The 20,754-nt window shown below is 38.3% G+C and overlaps 1 protein-coding gene across 1 annotated transcript in view; it reads left to right on the forward strand.

Annotated features, from left to right (window-relative positions):
• Positions 1–20,754, forward strand: part of COL6A5 (collagen type VI alpha 5 chain) — a 101,730-nt gene that overhangs the window by 50,392 nt on the left and 30,584 nt on the right. Inside the window, exons 21-33 of the mRNA XM_074270836.1 lie at positions 51–86; positions 2,447–2,509; positions 2,944–3,006; positions 3,453–3,515; positions 4,100–4,162; positions 5,497–5,547; positions 5,657–5,692; positions 7,453–7,515; positions 9,160–9,222; positions 10,249–10,284; positions 10,408–10,444; positions 13,068–13,079; positions 20,134–20,609. Of these exons, the coding sequence (XP_074126937.1) occupies positions 51–86; positions 2,447–2,509; positions 2,944–3,006; positions 3,453–3,515; positions 4,100–4,162; positions 5,497–5,547; positions 5,657–5,692; positions 7,453–7,515; positions 9,160–9,222; positions 10,249–10,284; positions 10,408–10,444; positions 13,068–13,079; positions 20,134–20,609 (1,062 nt within the window). The remainder of the gene's footprint in view (positions 1–50; positions 87–2,446; positions 2,510–2,943; positions 3,007–3,452; positions 3,516–4,099; positions 4,163–5,496; positions 5,548–5,656; positions 5,693–7,452; positions 7,516–9,159; positions 9,223–10,248; positions 10,285–10,407; positions 10,445–13,067; positions 13,080–20,133; positions 20,610–20,754) is intronic.

Consider the following 20,754-nt stretch of genomic DNA (forward strand, 5'->3'; position numbering starts at 1 on the left):
AGATTTTGAATTCATTTTAAAGCAACATTTCATTATCTTTTCTTTCTCAGGGACCAACAGGCCAAAGAGGGACCCATGGACCAAAGGTACATATCATGTATCACTTGCCCTTTTATTGACCTTGTGAGGACAGAGCCTTCCAGCATGCAGATGTTGTAGGGCACCAGCTGATCTGAATTCATGGATGACTCTTGTCAAAAGTGCCTTGGAGAGACAATATAGTTCAGTGTGTTTAGAGTGAAAAAGAAGGCAGGTTCAAATCTCAGCTGTGCTATGAAGGTGAAAGCCTTCTCACCACTCTGGGGGTCAGTTTTCTTGTCTGTAAAATAAGTAGATTTTGACTGGCATCAGGATGATAAAAAGAACGATAGATCTGAAGTCAGAAAACCCAATTTTGAATTTTAGCCCCTCCACTTACTTCCTTTGTAGTAGTTTGCCCTTTTTGCACCTCAATTTCCTCTTCTATAAAATGAGAGGTTTGGATTCTTAATCAACAACCAAGTTATCTATAGGATACATGGGAAATAATCTCAGAAGGAAGGCACTATGATTAAGAAAGCAGAAAATGGATGAGATTGCAAGGAATTCAGGAGGCAGAGATAAGGAGGGAGAAGATTCCAGGAGCTGGGGGAAAGCAGTGAAAACATTTAATCATGAGACTGTCTAATACAAGTTACAGCAAAGGAGGCAGACTTTGACAGTTTGATAAAGGAAGGACTGGAACAAGGAGAGAGTTGAGGCAGGATACACGCAGGGATGAGATGATGAGAGCTTGTATTAGAGTAGGACCAGTATCAGAGGAGAGAAGGAACCCATACAAGACGTGTTACAAAGGTAAGAAACACTAGGACTTGACAGCTGATTAGTTATGGGGGTGAGAGAAGGAGAGGGGATGAGGATGACCCTACACTGCCAGCATTGGGAATGACTGAGCCAATGCTGGTGCCCTAGTAATAGGGAAGTGGGAAAGGGGAGGACCTGGAGGAAATTCTTCAAGGGGCACATGACTCCTGGTTTAGATGGTCCCTAATGGTCTATTCCAAGTAAATGCTCAATCTCTAAGGTGTCTTGTAGTTCCACCATGGCTGCTTCTCTGCCCTAGCCACTTACCTCTTTTAATAATTCCATGTACTGGGAACAATCTGCCAGTCTCCTTTCTTCCCCGGGTGGGAGTACTTGGGCAAGGCTCATTTAGAATAAAGCCAACTGGATTCATGGATTCATAGGCAGAATCTGACTGCATGTAAATATGCTAGATCAGGATTTTTAAATGGATATTTTGAATGAGAAATAAGAGGGAGAAATTCATCAACAGAATGATGGGAGAGATGAAGTTCAGGATACTGAATTTCTTGGGTGCTAAAAATAAAAGGGTGAATTTCAGCTTGAGACCCATAGGTTGGACAAGCTTTTCAGGATCTTGCTTTGTTTACACTGGGCAAGTCTTCTGAAACACCATTGAAAATGTTTAGTAGAGAGAGAAATACAGCGTGGCCCAGGACAAGGAGCTTACACATTAGATATGATACTTACTGCTTTGACTCTGAACAAGTCACCTGCGTCTTTGGAGTCTCAGTTTCCTCTGCTGTAAAATGGAGGAGTATGGACTACCTTACAGTGTTGCAAAGGAAATGGTTGAGAAACCACCAAATGCTTCATCAGTGTGAATGTTTATTGTCATTAGCATGACCTTGGAAAAAAAACATTAATGCTGGTGTTTCTACTGGGCTTATACCCCAAAGAGATCTTAAAGAAGAGACCCACCTGGGCAAAAATGTTTGTGGCAGCCCTCTTTGTAGTGGCCAGAAACTGGAAACTGAATAGATGCCCATCAGTTGGAGAATGGCTAAATAAATTATGGTATATGAATATTATGGAATATTATTGTTCTATAAGAAACTAGCAGCAGGATGATTTCAGAGAGGCCCAGAGAGACTTACATGAACAGATGCTGAGTGAAATGAGCAGAACCAGGAGATTGTTATACACAGAAATAAGAAGATTATACATTGATCAATTCTGATGGACTTGGCTCTCCTCAACAATGAGATGATTCAAACCAGTTCTGACTGTTCGGTGATAAAGAAAACCATCTACACCCAGAGAGAGAAGCGTGGGAACAGAGTGTGGACCACAACATAGCATTTTCACACTTTCTGTTATTTGCTTACATTTTGTTTTCTTCCCAGTTTTTTTTTTCCTTTGTGATCAGATTTTTCTTGTACAGCAAGATAACTGTAAATATGTATACATATATTGGATTTAACATATATTTTAACATATTTAACACGTATTGGGCTATCTACCACCTATGGGTAGGAGAAAGGAGAGAAAAATTTGGAACAGAAGGCTTTGTAAGGGTCAATGTTGAAAAATTATCCATGCATATGTTTTGAAAATAAAAAGCTTTAATTTAAAAAATTAATGTTAAACATTCACCATATAGGGCCCAAGTGGAAGTGTTGGCCCAAAAGGTGAAGATGGACCTGAAGGATTAAGAGGAATTGAGGTACATTTTAATATTTTGAGTACATTCTTGAATAAAGTAATAAATGCTGATTGATTAATGATGTGGATGGTACTTCTGTATGTGTTAACTTTAAGACAAAGTGGAAAATGTCAGTTTATTTCTGATAACTACTTCCCCTATAGTAGAAAATGTTCTAAATTTGATCCAAATCCTAGTCTTGTCTCTCATTAGCCGTGTGATCCTAAATAAGTTACCCAGTGTCCCTGGGCCTCCTTTCCCTCAGCTGTAAAATAAGAGAATTGGATTAGATTCATGATCCTACCACTGGCATATAAAATGAAGGTATAAGGAAGGGAGATGAGATTGCATTTGCCTTAATTTACCATTGTAGCTTTTTTACTTTTGCCCATCACACTTTACTTGCTAAGAAGAAATATTCTTTTGTGTGTTTTTGTGTCAAATGTCTTCACCAGGGAGAAAATGGAGAACTTGGACAGAAGGGAGAAAAAGGAAGCCCTGGAAATAAGGGTCCTCAGGTAGGCAAGATGACCTCCTTAGCCTATGTTGGTGATGTACAAAGAATTGATTTTCCTCTTATTTCACATGTTATCAATTTTTATGTAGTAGGGATTTTCACCTCCTAGAGCTGGGCTGGCTATATCATCTTCTAAATCCCACTAACAGTTTGCATAACTTCCCTAATACCATCTTTTGATTAACTAAGAGGCAGGCTTAGAATCCAAGCCTTCTTTCTCACATTCCACCAAAGTTCCTATAAATCTCCTTCCAGTTCTTCCTTGTGGGTCAGAAGTCCATCCACAGGAGCAATTTTCCCTCGTCAGATCTTTTCTTCATGTGGAACTAGTTTTTGGTTTTAAGAATGTTTGTAAGTGCCCTCTTGAGATAATGAAGAGAAGAATTTCCAGTGGGGTTTTTAAAGCTTTATTTTTCCCAAGTATTTTGTATCTTGCCTACATTTCAGGGGCCTTCTGGACAAGCAGGAGTTAAAGGGAGGCCTGGAAAACCCGGCATCTTGGGAAGGAAGGTAGGTCTTATTGCTTTGATATTCATGATGCTGATCTTGACTAGCTGTATGACTCTGGGCAAGTCACCTTCTCTCAGCCTCAGTTTTGCCCCCAAATTAGGGAGGATAATAAGACCTGCTTCATGGAATTAATATAAGAATCAATTTGTGGGTGAGAAAATTCAAGTGTGGAGAGTGACTCCTTTAGATGACCAGACTGGTTAGGGGCAGAGTTGAGACTAAACTCCCAGGTCTCCTCTTTCCATGGGGCCATGCTTCTTCTGAAGTGATGGAGTGAGTTCCAAGAAGCTTCTCCTGGGATTTCCAAATTCTCTTTTTCCTCCTGAGGTTTTTTTTTAAATTCTCAGTAAAGAAACATTTATGTGTTATAAGGGACCACTACTCTTGCCCTGTGGGGTGTTAGAGAGAAAACCTTCTGGCCCATTTGACGAGAATCCCTTTGTCCAGCCCCCCGAGGCTACCTAGAGAGCCCTTTGCCCTGGCTGAGAGCCCACAGGCCCCTTTCCCCTATGGTCTGGCCTACCCTCAGCTGAAAGCCAAATCATCTGGTATCAACTTCTAACTCTTTTCATTTGATGCCCTAGGGACAACCTGGAATTCCAGGTGATAAAGGAATCATGGGACTTCCTGGATCTCGTGGAATACAGGTTTGAATTTGGGGGTGACTTTTTTTCCCCAAATATCCTGCTTGGAGATGGAAAGAAGGGACCTCACTGAGTCTGTGCTTCTTGGGGACCCCAAGTTCTTGGAAGATCAGATGGATTTGAGCAATGGTTGTCAAACTGTTCTTTTAGGAGGGGGCTTTATAACCTGGGGTCAGTGAGCTTATTTTTTAAAATATTTTAGGAATTATATTTTAACCTCATTGGTTTCCTCTGCAATCCAATGTATCTTATTTGATATAGTTACACACATTTTTCGGAGGACTTGACTAGAGTGCCCCCAACATACAAAAGGGATCCCCAGCATTCATAAGGTTCAGAACCCTAACTTTAGGTTGTGGGAGAGGTAAGTAGTAGACCCACTTTGCAGAGGAAAATAAAAGGATTGCTTTTTTCTTCCACATCTGACCAGAGACCAAAAGGAGATGGACAAGATTGGGGAAGGAAAGATGAGTCTTTCTTTCTTTAGGCCTGTGCTCTAATAGTTTGCCGTCCCAAAGGGGATGGGCTGCCTGGAGGAATGGTGGGCTTCCTGCCCTTGGAGGTTTTCAAGCAGAGGCTGGATGACCCTTATTGGCTATGTTCTAGTGGCAGTTTTTTTTTTTCATGGATGGGTTGGATTCACTAGCCTCTGAGGTCTTTTACAATTCTCTAAACATCAGGACAAAATTACAGAGAGATATTGAATTAATTCTCAGGATGAAAATCTGGAAACAGTAGGATTCTGAATGCCAAAGGGGGAGGAGGAGAGGGATTGTAATTTCCTCTCTCTTCTGCCCTTGAAGCAGTTTTTGTTATGGCAAAACAAAAACAAAAACAAAAACAAAAACAAAACAAACAAACAAACAAACCAAAAAACTTGAGAGTATGAAAAGTTTGCCCGGATTTGTCCTTTCCTTTGTTATCTCTGGGTCATAGATTCTTTTTCCCCCCCTGAGGCAATTGGGGTTAAGTGACATGGCCCAGGATCACACAGGCAGAAAGTGTTAAGCATCTGAGGTCAAATTTGAACTCAAGTCCTCCTGACTTCAGGGTTGGTGCTCTATCCACTGCTCCATCTAGCTACCCCGGGGTATAGATTCTTGGAGCAAATCTGTGATCTCCATCCAGTTATCCTGGGATACCCATCCTCAGCTCCTCCAGGCCTTTCACCTTGGGAGTGGTCCTGAGTGACTATTGCAAAGAAACTTTTCTGATACCGTGTTAACTTGGCTAAAAATCAGTCCTACCAGAGTCTCCTCCTGGGCAGGTGTGTCTAAATATGAGATGGAAGAAACTATTAAATGCAGTAAACTTGAAATCTACTCTTGTGTTCATAGGGAGACTTGGGCAAACCAGGCTACGGCCGCCAAGGAAGGAAAGGAGCAAAGGTAATTACTAAAAAACTTAAAGCTTTTATCGAAAACCAAGCAAGTATAAATACACTGAATAATTATCTGTCTACACTCAATTTTTCATCCTCCATTTTGCAAATTACAGGGCTCAAGAGGACATCCTGGAGACATTGGGAACCAGGTAGCTGGAAATTCACTTAAATTGCAATTACTGTAATAGGAAACATCTATTTGCATATGCAGATGAGCTTTAAGGGCAGAGATACTTTCTTTTGGGTGCTTAGTGTGTTTACAAAAAAATGAAATACATTTGGGGAGGAGAAGGATACTTCTACCTGGAGAGAGGATAAGGATGGGCTTCGGCACTGGAGCTAAATTTGGAGGAAGACGTCTTGGTACCACCACAATAAATAAGTTCATTTTAAGCATGATGCAATAGTTCTCTCAGGTCCATCTGGTCCCCTGCTCTGCTACTTTAGGGAATTTATATTAAATGAAAAGTTAGAAATACTATTGAATTGCTTTAAGCCCCTAGTTAGAAAGATTTCAAATATTTAGGCAGAGGTTTGATTTTTCTATCTCAAGTAAAATTGATTTTTATCTCTTGTTAACTTCATGAATTCTTTGTGGTTGACATAAAATTTTAGACCAGTAGAAATGTTTGGATAAGAACAAGCAGAGTCGATTAAGGTGACTGCTAATTTATGGCCTTATAAAAGAAACTAGGAAAAAAAAAAAGGAGGTCTTTCTTGGAACTTTCCTCAGTTCTTGAGGGTTTGGGTCCAACTGGCAGTATCAGCCTTGATTTCTGCTCTAAAGGTTCCTTAGGCTAGGAGCCTTCTTCACTCTCCCCTCTCAGCCGCATCCCAGATCTACTTTATCTTGTGTCAACTTTCTCTGAGCTGCTGGTTTTTTTCCACCTCATCCTCTCTGTTGCCCCCAAAAGGAATCATGGAGAGTTGGAAAGGATTCCCTGGATAAGACCTTGATGTTGGGAAAGAATAAAGGCAAAAGGAAAGGGGGATGCAGAGGATGAGATGGTATCATGATAGATATCATAGAAATGACAAAACTGAATTTGGACAGATTTCAAGAGACAGGGGGACAGAAAGACTGGCATTCTAGGTCTGTGGGGTCACAACGAGTTGGACTTCACTGACCAACAAAAATGGATGAGGTGGAATGTTGATATCAATAGGCAAAAATACCAGTATCTAAGAATAAATCAAATTATAATAGTTAGCAGTTATATAATGCCATAAGGTTTGTAAAGTATTTTGTACTTATCATCTCATTTTATTCTCACAACCTCTCAGAAAGGTAAGAGCTATTATTACCCACTTTTTACAGATGATGAAACTGAGGTCAAGAGGAGTTAAGTAATTTGCCCACAATAACATAATCAGTAAATGTCAGATGCTTTCCATATGACATATATCAAATGTTTTCAATCTCAAAAGAACTAAATGCAGAAGAATCACATTAAGGAGGCTATTAATGACCCAGAGTTGATAACTGAAAGAAGGCTAGGTTAAATAGGAGAGTAATTGGGGAATTTGGAGGTCTATCACCTCCAATAAACCTCCTATCCAAAGAACTTTAGTCAACTGGAAAACTTACACCCACACCAATGCAGGAAGGACTTAACCTTAATTACAATATTTATACTCTTGTCATCTCACTTGACAATAATAACAATAATTCATCTTGTCATCTCTCTTGATTATTTAATTATTGTTATTATTGCAAAGCTTAAAAAACAAGAATTTGAGTAATAACTATCATTTCAACTAGGATTTATTAAATGTCTACTGTGTGCTTGGCACTTTGCAATCCGCTTAAAGCATTATATAAATATCAATTTTTATCATTAAAGTTACTGCTTATTTTCCTAAGTTTTAGCATGGGTAGTTTCAATCCTTCCTGTGTCTGATTCTCTAGGGTGATGTTGGTGATAGAGGAACTCCAGGGGGGCCTGGACCTAAAGGATTCAAAGGACTCACAGTAAGTAGGGTAACTTCCTTGGGAAAATAGATTCTTATTTACTTTTTAATTAAAATAATTCTGGCTGTTACATTAGATTGGTCACGATTCCTTAGGGCATTTAAACTGCAATGAAGTAGCCCTGTAACCTTGGGCTAATGTTCAGTTTCCCTAGGTCTCAGTTCATCCATTCATATTCATTTGGTTTGGACTAAATGATCTCTAAGGTCTTTTCTAGCTCCAAAATTCCACAAATCCACGTTGAAGGGGTAAATCCTTGTGGGGGTTTTTGTAATAATACTAATTTCCTCAATCATGTGTTAGCTCGTATTAAAGTTCTGAATATAGCATTATCTGTAGTGATTAGAAAGCCTCTCTCTGAAAATGGAGGCTGAGCCAATATAACTCTGAGGACAGCAAAAGTCAGCTAGATTGTCCTTATCTTAAAATTAAGTTATTGTGTCTGAGATTAATTTTAAGGCAGGGTCTCAAATAGCAATCTGACTCACATACAGAAAATTCTTTTTAACGTGATTGGGTTTCTGTGTCTCTCAACCCATTTTCTCTATTAGAAAATTAACAAGCAAACAAATTTAGGAGTTATGTGGAAGCTGAGATACTTAATTGAGACTCTCTTCCAAAATCTCCCTTGATTAACATTCAAATGAGATAATTTGAATTAAATGAGATCAGAACAGAATTTAGCTAGAAAAGCCAAGGTCATTTTCCAGTATCCTGCCTCCCATCCCCGCCACGCTCCAAGACTCTTTTAAATTACATGGGTGTTTGTGTGTACGCAATGCATATGTATATCTGCCAGGAACAAGGTTCTTGACTTTTATACCATATTCTGGACACTATCCATTTACATGTGATCTCTTTGAATGGAAGGGAAGCTGCCATCTTTTTTGCTCCATCTTTTTGGAGAGGTCTCTGATGATTCCATTCTCCCTAGCCCAAGGTCATTTAGGTAAGGAAAGACTTTATTCATTTTCAGGAAGAATGTTCTTCCCAACAAGAAAAGCACAGAGATAAAAGGTGCATTTTCATTTTTATATATGAATTCAGTCATGGGCATCATTCTTAGAGTGAAAAGATTGGCAGCAGCCAGGTGTTTTCCACTTGACTGGATAAATTTCATTAGTGCCCAAGTCCATCATTCTGAGCTGTATAAATGACTGACCTTTCCAATTCCCTTCTTATGTTGATGACTGATGGTTTTTCCTCAATTTTTTTTTCAGGTGAAGGTTGTTTTTTTTTTTTTTATTAGGTTCCTTCATATGATAGTCAGATTGTTTTTCTTATTCACTTTGTCTGCTTAACAACAATTTATGTGGCAAATGTGTAGCCAAAACAACATTTTTATATGAGCAATCAGGGAAACCTTAAATAACAAAACAAACCAACAAGGATGTTTGTCTTGCTGCTCATTTTTAGGAATTTACTTTTAAAGTGAGTGCTTTATTTTCCCTGGATGAACAATGACTTGTTCTTATTGAAATTGAGTTTCAAGCATGCTGATATCATTTTCATTTATCATAAATAGACAGTGTGATCTTAATAAGTGCCTTATAATTATTCTTTAATGTTTTCTTTCTGGATCTTTATATTTATATCAAGCCACATGGGTTGATGATATTATTTGTCACATGTTTTCATCTGTAGTTTGGCCTAGGAGTAAAGGGTGAAATCGGTTTTCCTGGCTCTCCTGGACCTGCAGGGCCAAGGGTGAGTATTCTAGTGAACAACACTCTGGTGACTATTTTCTTTTTCGTTCAAAGTTCTTCACAAAACTGGATGAGCAAGTTCCTGGGATGCTACCACACTTGACGATATTATTCCCTTTCCTTTGAAAAAACACAGAAAAGTGGTCCTTTCAGGCCACTGGGAAAATGCCCACTTTATTTCTTTTTTTTTTTTTTTAAACATGGTTGAAGAGAATAGGAAAGGGAGTGAGAAAGAACATCCAGGATGTTTTGAGATGAGTACTCACTACTTGCAATAAGCCTTCTCTAATTAATTTCAGCTGAGTTCTAAGTTTTCTTTGATCTTCTTTCTCTTAACTTTTGCATTTCTTGGCACTCAATGACTATGGGCTGCTGGCTTTCTGGTTTGCAACTACCCTTGACTTTCCTGCCTAAAATTAACTCTGAAAGAAAAAAAAATGGTGTTTATGTTGAACTTGCAAAATTTTGAAAGAACCCCCTCCTCTCATTTTAACTCTTGCTTTGTGATATGCCCATCCTTTTAGTTTCCATCCAAATCCAGTTCTTGGTACTCCTTTCTTCACAGCTTGGAATGTTTAAGCTTGCTTCTTGAATACTGTTCCTTTACACCATTGCCTCATCTAAACATGTGGCTAAACCAAACAGCAGATTCCTTTCACTTCCATGCAGCATCCATAATCCATGTAGGGAGCCAATGTGGGCAGGCTGAAGAGGGATTTCCTTGGACTAAATGATCCGTTCTGCTGAAATATACTTGTCTAGAGTAGACAGAACTTTGCTGATGTTATCCCAGATGCTGTTTGTGTGAGCTAATATTCATTCCTTTAGCAAATGCATAAGATGGAAAGGAAAAATGTCTTTCATCCTAAGGGCATCAACCAGGCACAAGGCATTGCAATGGGTGCTCTAAAGTTGTCTAATTGTTGGTCAGAATTAAGAATGCATTATCCCCATTCAGTTGTGTAGTTGAGAATTTGTACAAATTAATATTGTGTACACATCAATAACCTACTTCCTGCTTTTCTAGGGACCTAAAGGCATGAAGGGATGGCCTCTAAGTTCGGTATGTTTTTTTTTTTTTGTTTTTTGTTTTTTGTTTTTTTATCCAACATTTTGTCTCCAACTCCAGATGTGAATATACCCATGATGGCTTGTATGCTCATTGTCTCCCTTTCTCATCTTTCAGGAATGTGAGCTCATTAAATTCTTGAGGGATCATAGTCGTGAGTATTTTGATTTCATAAATAAATCCAAAGTATCAATTCTTAGTATATAGTCACGTGGAAGTCCTTAGGGCTCAGAATATAACCAACCTACTCATCATATTTGGAGATAGCACAGATGACAGGAGGAAGAGAGAACTGATCATTACTTAGCCAATCACCTTCCCAAAAGCATCGCAATAGAACATAAGAACGAGCCAAATCTAACCATATAAAATTTAGGTGGGTGGAATACCTGAATTCAAATCCAGCCTCAGAAACTTGCTAGTTATGTGACCTTGGACAAGTCACTTATACTCTAACTTAGTTTCCTCAACTATAAAATGGGGATAATAATACCATCTCTCTTCCAGAGTTGTTGTGAGAATCAAATGAGATAATATTTGTGAAGCTCTTAGCATGGAACCTGATATATAGTAGTTATGTAAGCTAGTAGTAGTTGTAATAATAGCAGTAGTGGTAGTAGCAGTAGTAGTAGTAGTAGTAGTAGTCTAGTAGTAGTAGTAGTAGTAATAGCAATAGTAATAGTAGTAGTAATTATAATAGCAGTAATAGTAGTAGTAGTAATAGTAGTAGTTGTAGTAGTAGTAGCAGTAGTAGTAGTAATAGCAATAGTAGTAGTAATAATAGCAGCAGCAGCAGCAGTAGTAGTAGTAGTAGTAATAGTAATAGCAATAGTAGTAGTAATAATTAGTAGTAATAGTATTAGTAGTACTATGGATAAAGGTTTAGTCTTGTACTTAAGCTATTGGGGTTTTTGTTGTTGTTGTGTTGTTTAACACAAACTATTATTTAACCACTTTTCTTTCTCCTGTATTTAAGAAAATCAAAGCAATAGCTTAAATACAAGATTCAATCTTTATCCATACTACTGCCTTTTGGTGAAGGGAGTTTTTTATTGTAGTGAAATCTCAGGTCCATTTGTCCAATCTGTGGTAGCCAAGACAAATTGAGTGATGATTTTACTGTACTGTATGCTATTCATGTCACAACTGAAGCATCGTGTACCACATTTTACCAGGAAATAGAGAAATTGATATTAATCTAAAAGATGGTGACCAGTGTGTTGATGAAACATAAAAATAAATAAAAACAAATCATGTTAAGTGAAGGTCTTTTGGGGGAACTGGAGGTGATTGGCCTAGGAAAGACAAGACTTGGGATTTTGAAGACCATTCATTTAGATGAGAGATTAGCCTTATCTCTGTGCCCTCTGTCCCTTCTGGCACAGGGGGCAGAATTAGGACCAAGGGACCAGAGTTAATGGATGGATAAGTTTTGATTTTTATATAATGAAGAATGGTTACCTAGAATCCAAACTTCTAAAAGTTTCTATTCATCCTCCACAAAACTGCTAGAAATACTATTCCAAATAGGAATTTTTGTCCTCATTTGATTTCCCTTTTCAGCCAACTTGGGATCATTCAATAAATGGCTAGCTGAATGCCAGGCCGATTGAATCTCACTCCATATAAAAGACACACAAAAAAGACTTTCTTCAGAGTGATGCAGGGAAGAAGAGAGTGAGAGAAGAAGGAAAGGAGAGAGGAAGAGAAAGAAGAATAAAAATAAGCTCATTAAACTCTTTAAAGGAAGGGACTTCTAGTTTTGATCTTTGTATATCAGCTTCTAGCACAGTGGATTGTATATAGTAGGAGCTTGATAAATGTTCAATGAATTTATAGCTAGGTTCCAATTAATATGAATAATGAATCCCATGAAGTCATTGCATATATTCAAATTTGCACTGTTCGAAGTTATTATTATGTAAAAGATGACCACTGGTTCTAGCCCAGTTATAAATACACAGCAAGAACTCAAATAATGTGATCACTTAATAGGATACATTATTCTCACTAATTGGGACCCAATTGTAATTGAAAGATGACACATGGAAACAAGGCTTGCTGGGAACTATAATAATGTCTTTTGTAAAACCAGAATGTTTCTTGATTCTCAAAAAATTAATAAAATAGACTTGGAAAAATAAGTAGGTCAAGTTTTTCTGTAAGCTTTTTCAACTATATTTCTTATTTTGTCTTAGACTTAGAAAACAAATCCAACACTTAAAGTTTTGGTGGAAATAGTCCTGGGGAGGTTCCATATTTCTGCAGGATGGGAACAAAACTCACCCACACAAAGAGAGGCTGGTAGCTAAACACAAGCTCATTTGGAATTCCCTGATGCTCTTCAGGAGAATAGAAGTTGTTTGGATGTTTTTCAGAGAAGATAATTAGATGACAGATTTTAGTCCTACAGGCCAGCAATGCTCTCAAAAGGCCTATATGTGTACTGTGGAATCAGATGAATTGAATTTTAGAGACCTTGTCACTAAATCAGAAGCTTAGAGTTGTGCCTAAAAGATGAATGGCTATTCTTCAGATTTCAGCACAAGATACAGTGAAAACATTTTCAGTTGTAGTTTATAAGGAAGGGGGAAAAATCAATTTAAATTTCAGTGAGAAGATGGGCTCATCATTTTAAATTTCATCTTAGTTTTCTTGCATCCAAAATGTAAGACCACATTGATCCAGAAAACAAATATGATAGTAAAATTTGACTTTAATAACTTTTTCTTAATATTTTATTCTAAAATTATTAATTCACTCTCTTATTTTTACAGCCTGTTGGGAAGGTAAGATTTCACTTTATATTTTTTTTATTGATGTAATTATTACTTTGCCAAATCTAATCATTTTCCCCTCCATGATATCTCTTGAATTCATCCTCTCTACACACAAGACAGGTCTTTATCTTCTCATACCTGGACTATTTGCAACAACCTCCCTGCTTCCCTGACCTTTCTTGCCGCTATGATCCATCCCCCACACAGCTGTTACTCTTTCATCCAATAAATCCAAAATTGCTTTTGGGATCATATGTGAACTTTACTATGTGGCTTTTAAAGCTGTTCACAAGTTCCTCTTCTTTGTAATCCCTTCAGAGTGACCTCCCAACTCAAGGGTTCTTAACTTAAAATTTATGAAATTGGGTTTTTTCATAACTATATTTCAACATAATTGGCTTTCTTTGTAATCCCATGTATTTTATTTTATGCATTTAAAAACATAATTCTGAGGAGATCCATCAACTTCACCAGACTTCCAAAAAAGAGTCTCTGCCCTTAACAAGTCAAGGACCTCAGGTCTAGCCTTCCTCACACAAGGCACTCCTACTCCTTGCCTTGCACTGCTTTTACTGTCACCTCTCCTCTGCTCCTTAGAGTTCCTTCAAAACTCAGCTCAAGCATCACCTTGTAAATGAAGACTTCTTGATCTTCAAAACTATTAGTATTTTTCCCCTCCAAATTTACCTAGCATTGACTTTTTATATGTTTTGCAACCCACAAGTATATATATGCATGTTATATGCATATATATAGGTATGTGCATATATGTATCTCCCTGTCTCTCTCTCTTTCTCTGTCTCTCTCTGCCTCTCTCTCTTTCTCTGTCTCTCTCTCTCTGTCTCTGTCTCTCTTTCTCTGTCTCTGTCTCTGTCTCTCTGTTTTTGTCTCTCCCTGTCTCTCTCTCTTTGTCTCTCTCTGTGTGTCTCTGTCTGTCTCTGTCTCTCTGTCTCTCTCTCTCTGTCTGTCTCTCTCTCTCTCTCTCTATACACACACACACACACACACACACACACACACACACACACACACATGCACATGCACATTTATACATAGAAGCTCTCTCCTCTGATAGAATGTAAGCTTCTTGAGTTCAGAAACTGTTTCATTTTCAGTGACTTTGTTGCTGCCAATGACTAGGTATCCCTCTAGTTTTATACCTATGCTGCTGTTCCTGGTACTGGATCCTACTGCTGTTTGCTGATGGTGTTGATTTGGATGGAAAGGAAGCCCACTCCTCAATCTATGCTGGGTGGATAGAGTTGCAAACTTGGAAACTTAGAACTCAAGACTTGCTCTTTAAATCTCACCTCAGCCTCACTGAGAACACTATCTATAATGTTCCTAGCAAGTGTGAAGGACCACAAGCAAAAGGGAATCACTGAAAGCAATGGCATAGTTGATACATCCCTAAACTTGGAGTCAACAAAGCATGGGTTCAGATCCCACTAACGACACTTAGTGATCTCTGTGACCCTGAAAAAACTGAATCTCAGTTTTCTCATCTGTAAAATGTGGATAATTAATAACATCAACCTTTCAGAGTCAACACAAGAGCACACACATATGTATATGAAGAGCTTTGCAAACCTTGTTCTGGGTAATATTATTTATTATTTATTATCCCCAGGGATAGCTCATTACTCATGGGGACAACTCTGATTATTAGAGAGGCTTTCCAGCCCAAGTGTATTTATAGTTTGCCCGCTTCCTTCATCCTCCTTCTAGGATTTAATCACAATTAGCAACTTTGTTCCTTGACTTTTCAGGCTGCTTTGATATCATGGTATATGATGAGCTCTGCCATCCCTAAAGTCTATTCTAGAGCTTAATGACCTCTGGCTGGTGACCACCAGGCTGACCTGTTTACTGCTGTTTCAGAAAACATCTGCTGCTTTGTTGATTATTGTTCAGTCAACTGCATTTGGGGTTTTTTGGCAAAGATTTGCCATTTCCTTCTCCACCGGGTTTAGAATCTAGAGCAGCTGCTACTCCATTGCCTAATGTTGTCTTCAGGGAGTCCTTTCAGTGGTGTGGATTCTCCACACTTGCCCCTTTATCCCCACACTTCAGACTGTCCAGGATAAACCATAAGCACTTCCTGCTGATCTTGGACTGTATGACTGCCCCACAGGACCAGGTTTGGGACTTCCCAGGAAACCTGCTGCCTTGCTATTTATTCCTCTGAATGGTGCACAGATGCTCCTGATGAAATGGTTCCAAAATCTGGCCATATCATCGATGGCAGACCCCAGGTCTCCTGGATCCATGAGAAGTGTAGCCATGTTCCTGCTCTCTTTAATTTGGCCCCAAAATCTAACTCTAACATCTGCTCCTGCAGATTACCTCTGTTTTCTTGCTATGGTATCCAGGGGCCTCCCAGTAGCATTTTGCTGCACTTATTACCAAATAATGAGAGAAAACAACAATAATTTGACTTCTCCTATTGCATTCAAGAGACCTGTCTTTTGGTGTTTTTTGTTTAGCCAGGCTCTCCTTCTCCCAAACCCATTAAGTCAACTTGAACTTTCTTGTATTCCTGACTTTATCTGTGAGAACCAAGCAAAATTTCTTATAATGGCACTTCAATTACTTGGAGACAGTTATCATCCTATAACCTGTTTCAAATATTGTCTTCTGCAGATTAAATATCAATCAATTAAACATGTATTAAGCAGTTACTATGTTCCAAACACTGTGGGAATATAAGCTCCAGAGATATAAAAAGAGGCAAAAAAAAGAGTTCTGCCTTCACAGAACTCATGGTCTCATAGGGGAGACAATATGCAAACAAATATGTACATATTATATACATATACATAATATATAGTATAGAGATGAAAAATAGGAAATAAGTAGCAGAGGGAAGGTTTCTTGTAGAAAGTGATTTTTCAGCTGGACTTTTTAAAAAAGCCAAGGAAATCTGTAAGCAGAGGGAAGGAGTCACGGGGAATAGCCAGAGAAAATACCCAGAATCAAAAGATGAAGTGTCTTGTTCATAGAACGGCCAGAAAGCCGATCAGTATCACTGAATGGAATAGTGTGTGGAGAAGAGTAGTTTATAAGAAGGCTGGAAGAGTAGGAGGGCTTTGAATCCCAAACAGAGCCATTTGTATTTGATTCTTAATACAATGGGGAAACACTGGAGTTTACTGAGGGTGGGGATAACATGATCAGATCTGGTCTTTAAAAGTAAAATCAGTAGATTTTGGCAATAGGTTGGGTATGGTGGTGTGTGTGTGTGTGTGTGTGTGTGTGTGTGTGTGTGTGTGTGTGTGTGTAAGAGAGAAATAGAGACAGAGACAGTGATAGAGAGGCAGAGAAAAAGAGATACACAGAGAGACAGAGAAAAATAGAAAGAGACACAGAAAAAGAAACATAGACAGAGAATGAGAAGGAGGGAGGGAGGGAAGAATCAAGAATGATTCCTAAGACTTTCCCAGACCTAAATCTGAAGTGTTCCTCTCTATAGTTATGTGGAAAGTGGAAGGCGGGGTTTAGAGGAAAATGAGTTCAATTTCTTCAACTAGTTCCCTTTTGCTAAAAACTCAAGGTCTTCCCCAACATATCGGTGCTCTCCAGATGATCAATTTCCTTTTTCAAAAAGAGATATCTGGAAATGAACACAATTCTCCTTTTGATGTCTGAGCAGCATAAAGTATAGTGGACCCAGTCCACTACTTAGTTTTAAACTTATGTAAAATACAGTAAGAAAACATTAGTTCTTGAATTACATTGAGCCTGCAATCCAGCAAAGTCCCCAGGTATTTTTTTTTCCAAATTGGTATGTAGCAATTTTTCCCTAACCTTATACCTGTTAAATTGATTTTTTAAAATCTAAATGTAAGAGTTTTCATTTTTCCTAATGTATTCATCTTTTTAGATTTGGTCTTTAGAACTTTAAAGGAATTTTGACTTCATTCCCATACAAAAATAGCACCATCAGCAATAGCATCTGCTACCAGTAAGAGCAGCGTAGGTATAAAACCAAAAGGACACAAAACCACTGTCATTAATGGTCGACATTGTCAAAATCTTTTTGAATCTTGACTCTATCATCCAAAATGTTATTCATTCCTCCGAACTGTGTTGTCTGAAAATTTAAAGATTATACCATCTGTTCCTTGATCCAAGTCATTGATGGAAATACTCAACAGCATGGGGCCAAACCAAGATCATGAGGAGAGCCCCTTCCAAGTTGACACTGTGCCATTAATGACTACTGTGGGAGTCCAGGCATTAAACCAGTTTCTGAATCTCTCTAAGTGTACTATCACCTAGCCATTCCTAATCTTCTGATCCACATGAATAACGTGTCAAATGCTTTACTCAGATCTAGACAAATTATACCTATGACATCCCACAATTGAACAGTCTGGTGAATCTGTCAAAAATGGAGATGAAGGTTAGTCTGACTTGAACTGTTCTTGATGAACTTCCAGATGTTCAGTATTTTGCATTTTTGCCAAGAATTGAGGCAAGCTTTTTGGCCTATAACTTGTAAGTAACCTGTGTTTACCCTTCTCCAGAATTGTAGCAGATTTCCTCCCACCCACAATCTTCACAGATGTTATTTTGACAGTCAATGCCAGTTCCTTCAATTCTTGTTCATCTGGGTCTGATGGTTTTAACTTATCCAGCACATCTAGTTTCTCCATTGCTATTTCCCCTCTTTGTCTTGGGTTTTAACTCCCTAATCCAACTTAATCCAACAAAGAATTAAACAGACTTTTTATTATTATTATTATTGTCAGAAGTACTAGGACTTAAAGTGTGGAATTGGTAATAGAGGTGTTAATTTTTTTGGTAATTACTAGTTTCTATGCTCTCCATTTGAATATGTAATTTACCTAAATATTATACTGAGATTGGGGAGGAAGTCTTTGCAAATACCCTAGAAAATTAAGGTGGCCTAGAGCACCAGCCCTGAAATCAGGAGGACATGAGTTCAAATCTGATCCCAGACACTTAACACTTCCTAGCTGTGTGACCCTGGGCAAGTCACTTAACCTCAATTGCCTCAGGAAAAAAAAAAAGAAAGAAAAGAAAAGAAAGAAAATTAAGGTGGTCTTTCTCAAGTCATAGTGGAATATTTTGTTCAGTTCTGGGTACCATTTTTTCAGAAGGGTCATGATCAGCTGGAGAGGATCCAGGCAAAAACAATGAACATGTTGAAGGTGTTGTAAAGTATACCATATATTCTGCATTGGACCTGATTTGTCAGTTCCCTGGTAATTTCATTCAGATATTGGAACAAAATGAGATACTCATAAGTCTTTTCCAGTTAACAAAGGGGATTTAGAAAACTGTTTCAGAAGAAAGATATTCAGCAAAGACACATTAAAGACACTTCAAGTCTATTTAGCTGAACAAAGGTCTGCTTTCATTATCCATTATGATTCACCAGGCAAACCTCCAAGAGACCTGGGATGCACCTCATGGCTACTTTGTCCTCAGATAAGGAGATAGTAGCATCAGCAATCTGAGTCTTTAGTCCCCTGAACCATCGAGTTTCAAGTTATATCTCAACACCTTTAAATGAAAAACTAGCCTAACCTGCATATTGCTCTTACCACACCATATAATGATTTATTGAAGGAATTGAGAAACTGAACTGAAAATAAGGGAAGATTTAGGAAAGGGCTTCAAGTATTTGAAGAGCTATCAAGTGGCAAAGGGATTTAATTTGTTTTGCTCAGCCAGTGGACAAAAGTAAGAACAATAGATGGCGTGACTTGAGACAAATTGCCTTAATATCAGAAGAAGTTCCCAAGAAATAGAGCCATCCAAAAATGGAATGGGATGTTTTGCTATTCCCATTGGAGATCTTTGAGTAAAGGCTGCTATTTCACTTGTTGAATATGTAGAGGAGAAAATTCTTGTCTGACATCACCTGGCCTCTGAGGTTCCTGATAACTAGAAGATTCTGTGATTCTATGAGATCATTCAACAGGGTGGTGTTAGCATGGGCTGTGTTGGTCTGTGTAGTGTGCAGAAGAGGGTCCCCATGTTGGGGAAGGACCTTGAGAGAATGCCTTAGGACGATTTTTTTTTATTCATTTTTCCAAATTATCCCCTCCCTTCCTCCACTCCCTCCCCCCGATGACAGGTAATCCCATACATTTTACATGTGTTACAATATAACCTAGATACAATATATGTGTGTAAATACCATTTTCTTGTTGCACATTAATTATTAGATTCTGAAGGTGTAAGTAACCTGGGTAGATAGACAGTAATGCTAACAATTTACATTCACTTCCCAGTGTTCCTTCTCTGGGTGTAGTTATTTCTGTCCATCATTGATCAACTGGAAGTGAGTTGGATCTTCTTTATGTTGAAGATATCCACTTCCATCAGAATACATCTTCATACAGCATTGAAGTGTACAGCGATCTTTTGGTTCTGTTCTTTTCACTCAGCATCAGTTCATGTAAGTCTCTCCAAGCCTCTCTGTATTCCTCCTGCTGGTCATTTTTTACAGAGCAATAATATTCCATAACCTTCATATATCACAATTTACCCAACCATTCTCCACTTGATGGACATCCATTCAACTTCCAGTTTCTAGCTACAACGAAAAGAGCTGCCACAAACATTTTGGCACATACAGGTCCCTTTCCGCTCTTTAGTATTTCTTTGGGATATAATCCCAATAACAGCAATGCTGGGTCAAAGGGTATGCACAGTTTGATAACTTTTTGGGCATAGTTCCAAATTGCTCTCCAGAATGGCTGGATTCTTTCACAACTCCACCAACAATGTATCAGAGGACGATCTTTTGAAGGAATTACAGATAGTTTAGAGAAGAAATTCATGGGAAGACTTCAAATATTTGAAAAATTGTCAAGCAGAAGAAGGATTTGAAGAATTCTTCTTGGCCATGGAGGGCGGAGTTAGGAGCAATGGTTAATTTAGAGACCCTATTCTAAATTTATTAGTATCTATCTGCAAATCCAGATAATATGATCTGGGCTAGATAGTTATGTTTTTCATAGGCTTTGGATTAATATCTGCTTGGTGCAATTGATCAAATCTGTGATTTTTATTTCTTTGATTTTAGACAAATGCCCTGTCTACCCAACAGAATTGGTGTTTGCATTGGACGTATCAAGACAGAGATTTGAAGTTGTGAAAAATATGACCATTTCCATTCTGAAAGACCTTAAAATCAGGGAAAACAACTGTCCCATAGGAGCAAAGGTTGCTGTCCTTTCCTATAGTTCTGAAAGCAGGTATCTTGTCCGCTGGTCAGACTATTCTAGCAAGCGGCAACTCCTCCAGAAACTCTCCAGAATGACATATGAAGGATCTCCCTACTCTAGAGATCTTGGTGATGCCATGTTATTTGTGGCCAGGAATGTTTTCAAGCGAACCTTACCAGGACCTAACGTCAGGAGGCTCACGGTATTTTTTAGCGACAATCAATCTCCAGATATGACATCAATCGTTACTGCCACCATGGAGTTCAGCGGCCTCAATATCATTCCAGCTGTATTTGTTTTTAATGAAATGTTTGCTCTTGAGGAGGCCTTCCAGGTAAGGATTTCTTCTAGCTATTATATTTATCCCTTAATTTATTCTTAGAAATGCAAGCTGCTAACCTCCTTTCGGAATTTCAAACAATGTTCTGTTATAAATGGAATACACAGGGAGGTAATTAATTATTTCTGAGGCCATCAGA

Source organism: Sminthopsis crassicaudata, chromosome 5 (assembly GCF_048593235.1).
Source record: "Sminthopsis crassicaudata isolate SCR6 chromosome 5, ASM4859323v1, whole genome shotgun sequence".
In the NCBI taxonomy this organism is placed as follows: Eukaryota; Metazoa; Chordata; class Mammalia; order Dasyuromorphia; family Dasyuridae; genus Sminthopsis; species Sminthopsis crassicaudata.